Genomic DNA, 5,720 nt, shown 5'->3' with positions numbered 1-5,720 from the left:
CCTCTTGGCCAGCAAAGCTAACCCGAAAACAAGCGTTCAAATCCGGGCAAACCAAATGCGCACTGCTGCCCTGGTCCTTCCAAGGATCCAGGCCTCTTGGCCAGCAAAGCTAACCCGAAAACAAGCGTTCAAATCCGGGCAAACCAAATGCGCACTGCTGCCCTGGTCCTTCCAAGGATCCAGGCCTCTTGGCCAGCAAAGCTAACCCGAAAACAAGCGTTCAAATCCGGGCAAACCAAATGCGCACTGCTGCCCTGGTCCTTCCAAGGATCCAGGCCTCTTGGCCAGCAAAGCTAACCCGAAAACAAGCGTTCAAATCCGGGCAAACCAAATGCGCACTGCTGCCCTGGTCCTTCCAAGGATCCAGGCCTCTTGGCCAGCAAAGCTAACCCGAAAACAAGCGTTCAAACCCGGGCAAACCAAATGCGCACTGCTGCCCTGGTCCTTCCAAGGATCCAGGCCTCTTGGCCAGCAAAGCTAACCCGAAAACAAGCGTTCAAATCCGGGCAAACCAAATGCGCACTGCTGCCCTGGTCCTTCCAAGGATCCAGGCCTCTTGGCCAGCAAAGCTAACCCAAAAACAAGCGTTCAAATCCGGGCAAGGCCAGTGGTCTGAACACCATGGGAGTTAGGGGGTACACGGGAGTCAAGGGTCCATTTCTGAGCTGCTAACCCGTCTCCCAGCGTCCATCACCCCGCAGCAAACATAAGACCCCATCGCAGACGGAGGCTAGAACGACGTGCGGCTGGTGCCCCATACACGAGCCCAGGGCCGGTGGTGACCCATTCACAAACCCAAAGACCGATTGGGTCACCAGCGGTACGTCTTGGCCAGTTGGGTCACCAGCAGCACGTCTGTCTGATCCATGCGGTTTGGAGGAGTTAGTGTCCCCGGGCTTAATAGTGGGGTGCCCGGGCACGGCTGGTGATTAGGTGCAAATCTAGGGGGTCCTTTGGAACCAGCGCTTGCCGCCGGAGAGTGCGTGTACCTCGGGCAGAGCGTGCAGGGCACGGCCCCCCCCCCAACGCTGGATCTCAGAGGCCCCAGGCCAGGGAGAGGGGCTGGGGTCGCTCCCCGAGAAGGGTGTGTGTGCCCCGGGCAGAGCGCGCGGGGCACAGGCCTCCCCAACGCTGGATCTCAGAGGCCCCAGGCCAGGGAGAGGGGCTGGGGTCGCTCCCCGAGAAGGGTGTGTGTGCCCCGGGCAGAGCGCGCGGGGCACAGGCCTCCCCAACGCTGGATCTCAGAGGCCCCAGGCCAGGGAGAGGGGCTGGGGTCGCTCCCCGAGAAGGGTGTGTGTGCCCCGGGCAGAGCGCGCGGGGCACAGGCCTCCCCAACGCTGGATCTCAGAGGCCCCAGGCCAGGGAGAGGGGCTGGGGTCGCTCCCCGAGAAGGGTGTGTGTGCCCCGGGCAGAGCGCGCGGGGCACAGGCCTCCCCAACGCTGGATCTCAGAGGCCCCAGGCCAGGGAGAGGGGCTGGGGTCGCTCCCCGAGAAGGGTGTGTGTGCCCCGGGCAGAGCGCGCGGGGCACAGGCCTCCCCAACGCTGGATCTCAGAGGCCCCAGGCCAGGGAGAGGGGCTGGGGTCGCTCCCCGAGAAGGGTGTGTGTGCCCCGGGCAGAGCGCGCGGGGCACAGGCCTCCCCAACGCTGGATCTCAGAGGCCCCAGGCCAGGGAGAGGGGCTGGGGTCGCTCCCCGAGAAGGGTGTGTGTGCCCCGGGCAGAGCGCGCGGGGCACAGGCCTCCCCAACGCTGGATCTCAGAGGCCCCAGGCCAGGGAGAGGGGCTGGGGTCGCTCCCCGAGAAGGGTGTGTGTGCCCCGGGCAGAGCGCGCGGGGCACAGGCCTCCCCAACGCTGGATCTCAGAGGCCCCCATTAATGGTTCACCAGCGGCTCCATCGATGGTTCACCAGCGGCACATCTTTACGCATCTAGCGCCAAAGGTCCAACAGGAATACGTTATGCCTGGCGCTCACCGGGGCGTTGGTTAGACCCAGGCCCGAGCCCACCAAACCATGCCCGACGGGAGACCACCCTTCCCGGCCTACTTGTCGGGACGTCCCGCGCCTGGAGGTTTTTGCCCGACACCCACAATCTCTGACCTGCCATCAGGGTTTCGGGGAAGGCGTAAAAATATGGACTTAGTCTCTGACAGTCCAGTCGCCAGACCCCACGGTGACTGATCGATAGGAGCTAGTGTGGCGCCCCAGGGGCTAGGCCCCCACCCAGGCCCCCCAAAGCACCAATGGGGTCGGCCTCTATGGGTGTGGCAGATCCTCCCCGTCCTGGGCGCTGTATCAGGGAGGCGTGGGGGTGTCCCTCCGCACACAGCGCCCCCCCCTTCCCGCCCCGATCTGTGGGTAAAGGACCCAGATGGCCCGTCTGGCTAAATGACCCAGAGCTTGTCTGCTGCTCAGCCCGCCCGCCAGCCCGCCCCCCTGGACTCCGTTTCCCCCGCGCCGATACTCGGCCCGTGCCCCCGCCCCACGCCCCTCGCCCTGCGAGGGCTGGGGGATGTTCGGTGGGTTCGGTCGAGTCACCCGGCGTGGTGAATCGAGGCCCCAGGGGCAGCGTAGGGAACGAGCTGGTGTGGGCTTCGATTCTACCCCCGCCCGAGTGTGTGCGTCTGCATCCCGTCCGTCCGCCCGCCCGCCCGCAACGCCGCCCACCCCCTGGGTTTATCCTTGCTGGCTCCCGGCTGACCCCCACCCCGCCTACCCTGCTCCCGGGGGAGTGAGGGTGGTTGGTTGGGAGGGGAAGCTAGTGGACTCCGGCGAGGTGAAACGTGCCAGGGTCAGTGGTGCCGGGGTTACGGGCTGTCTGAACTCCCCTTTCGATGGTTGGTGCGTATCCCATGTTGGTTGTAGCAGGTCACAAAAGCTCCCGCGGCTGGCGCGTGTGGAGCTGTCCCCCCCCGATGGGGCTCAAACAATCAATCCCCTTTTTGGGGTGGAAAAAGTGAACGTGGATGGCTGTGGAAAAGCTCCCGCTGGCCAGAACAGCAAAATGAAGGGGGGATAGGGAGTGAGGTGGGACACCCCTTCCCCAACTCGAGTCGTGACAAGAGAGAGAGGTGTCGAACCGCTGACCGGGGCAACGATGAAGGGGCGGTGGGGTGAATTGTTTAACGGGACACCCCCTCTGGTTCCTTTGAAAAGGGGGGAAGGGAGTGAGGTGGACACCCCTCTCCCCCCTACTTGAGAAGTCGTAACAAGAGAAGGCTTGAACCGAATGGATCTCCGTAGGGCATCGGCTTACACCTCCTGGTGCGGGGGGGTGTCCTTCCCCTTTAAGAAATACGGGTCCACCAACGTCATGACGCGGAAGTGGACGCCGCCTCCGGCCGCTTATTAACCGCCGCACGTGGCGTGCGGGCCCCTTTCCCCCTCTGCATTGGCTCTGGCACGGTCATGGCTGAATGTGCCCTATGCTTCAACGTGTACAGCCGGCTTGCGCCTCACCTGACGGCCGTTCACAAGGTGGCCAACTCGGACGAGAAGCGGCTGCTTCTCGCGCTGGCCGCCGGCCGCGTGGACACGCGGAAGACACCGTGCCCGGTCCCGGGATGTCGCCGGACGCCAGCCCGCCTAGACAGGCACTTGAGGCAGCACGCGGAGCTCTCGACCTCGGGAAGGAAAGAGGCTATGGGGAGGGCGAAACGCCGGAAAGTAGCTCGGGAGTTGCAGTGGCTGCGGTCCACCCAGCCTGCAATCCCTGTCGTGTCCCAGCTAGCATCGTCCTCCGAGGGGGAGCGGGACTCGGAGGACCCAGAGGCCGGCCGCCCGTGCGCCGACCGCGGCTGCAGGCGCGCCACCGAGCGCATACAGGCTCAGCTCACGGACCTGGGGAAACAGGTTACCAAGATGCGGTCCACCCTGCTCCAAATCACACGCCTCTACCGAGAGCTAAGGAAGGGAGAAGGGGGGAGAAGGAGGAGGAAGAGGGCCAGGAGAACCAGGTCGCCTCCTGCACCACCGCCTCCCGGGCGAGGGGCGGCCGGAGGTCCGACGCCCCCCGAGCCTCCGGAGGCTTTGGAGCCCACTGCCTACCCGTTCCCGGACCACGTCCCCGCGCTGAGTTGAGTATATTTCAGGCACGTCACTGTCGCTCTGCTGGGTGTGTGGCTTCGGGGAAGTTGACTCTTGGTTGTGCTCGTTCCACAGACCTTCTCTTGGGGGAGTTCGAAGGGTACCAACTGGGCAGCGAGCCCACCCCCCGCCTGCGGAACAACGTCACTTCGAAGCTGGGGAGAATCAAAGCCTTCCTTGGTTACATGGCCAGGGGCACCGCGGAGCCAGGGGACTTCCTCTTCCTCAACCAACCAGCCCGAATCCGAGCGTGGGCCGCCCGGCTAGGTCAGACGCGCATGGCCGAGCCCACCAGGCAGCACTACCTGAAGAACGTGGCTCAGTTCCTAGACTACCTCTCGGAGACGCCGCCGGCCGCCTGTCAGCTCTCCAGCACGGCTCTGGTTCTGATTCGAAGGGAGGTCAGAGCCCTCATCCGCGGCATACGCCGGCGTGTCGTCGTGCACGAGGTAAGGACCAAGCAGGCGAAGGAAAGCCGACTGATCCCCAAGGCCAGTCTGGTGCGCTGTCACCGGACCGCTGGGAGGAAAATTCCCGCCCTGCTAGGTAAGCAAGCCCTTCCGCCGTTCCAGCGATTCCCCCTGTTCGTTCTTCCGGGGCACCAACAGCCCTTGGTTCATCCAGCCACGTCTGTCTGCCCCTCTCCCCCGCGAATGGGACTCATTCGGGGGGGAAGGGGGGCAGACCGACGTGGCTGGATGAACCAACAGCTGCTGGTGGCCCGGAGAGGAGTTGTGCGTTTCTTCTTCAGGGGCACCAGCAGTCCATGAACTGCTGGTGCCCCTGAAGAAGAAACGCACATTTCCTCTCCGGGCCACCAGCAGCTGTTGTTTGAGCTGCTGGCGCCCCGGAGTACAAGTCACCAGCAGCCAAGAGCTGTTGGTGACCCAGAAAGGAAATAGAACCGTCGGTGGTCTAATCTGTCTAATGTCTTTCACCAGATAGCCTCGAATCCAACCCAAGCACTAGGCAACAGTGGCGCTTCTATGGCTTTCTGACTGGCTACCTAACCTCCATCTCTGGGCACCGCTGTGGAGTCTTCCAGAATCTCACAATCCAGGAGGTTGAAGAGGCCTCCAGAAGCCCCGACGAGTCTGCTTATGTCATTAACGTGAGTATGGCGCAAGTAAGGTGGGGGTCACCAGTAGCATGCTCTCTCTCTCACTCACTCATTCACTGCTTGTTCTCTGATGGCAGTGATTACCACTCACAAAACAAACAGAGCCTTTGGGGCGGCTCAGCTGTCCCTAAACAGGGAGGAATACAGCTGGTTCCGCAGGTTTTTGGCGCTGCGGGCTGGTCTCCCCGGAGGGAGCCAGGCTACCTATTTCTTTTTCACTTCCAGAGCCAGTCCTTGTCGGACCCTGAACAAGTACTTTCAGTCTGCTTGGCTCAGTATGGGCCTTCCAGGCAAACCCACCTTTACTGACGTACGCACTGCGATCGCGACTCATGTGAGTAGGCATTGTGACGCCCCTGTAACTACCAGCGGCGGCTTCTATCCTAATCAAGCTTCTGTCTCTCTCCGACGCAGGCAAAGAATGCACACTCTTCAGAGGATCGCCGCAAGGTGGCGCAATTCATGTGCCATGACACTTCAACCTCAGATAAGTTCTACGCACTTCACCTCGGACC

General features: G+C 62.9%; 1 protein-coding gene across 1 annotated transcript; it reads left to right on the top strand.

Moving 5' to 3' along the window:
* The first annotated feature begins 2,177 nt into the window (after positions 1-2,177).
* On the top strand, positions 2,178-5,453 carry LOC137496411 (uncharacterized). The gene is made up of 4 exons (XM_073912328.1): positions 2,178-4,074; positions 4,161-4,631; positions 5,027-5,364; positions 5,433-5,453. The coding sequence occupies exons 1-4, from the start codon at positions 3,408-3,410 to the stop codon at positions 5,451-5,453; spliced, it is 1,497 nt and encodes a 498-aa protein (XP_073768429.1). The 5' UTR covers positions 2,178-3,407.
* The last annotated feature ends 267 nt before the right edge of the window (positions 5,454-5,720 follow it).

The sequence above is a fragment of the Danio rerio genome, chromosome 9 (assembly GCF_049306965.1).
Source record: "Danio rerio strain Tuebingen ecotype United States chromosome 9, GRCz12tu, whole genome shotgun sequence".
Lineage (NCBI taxonomy): Eukaryota > Metazoa > Chordata > Actinopteri > Cypriniformes > Danionidae > Danio > Danio rerio.
Note: the sequence above shows the minus strand (reverse complement) of the source record. Positions and strands in the feature narration are given on the sequence as shown.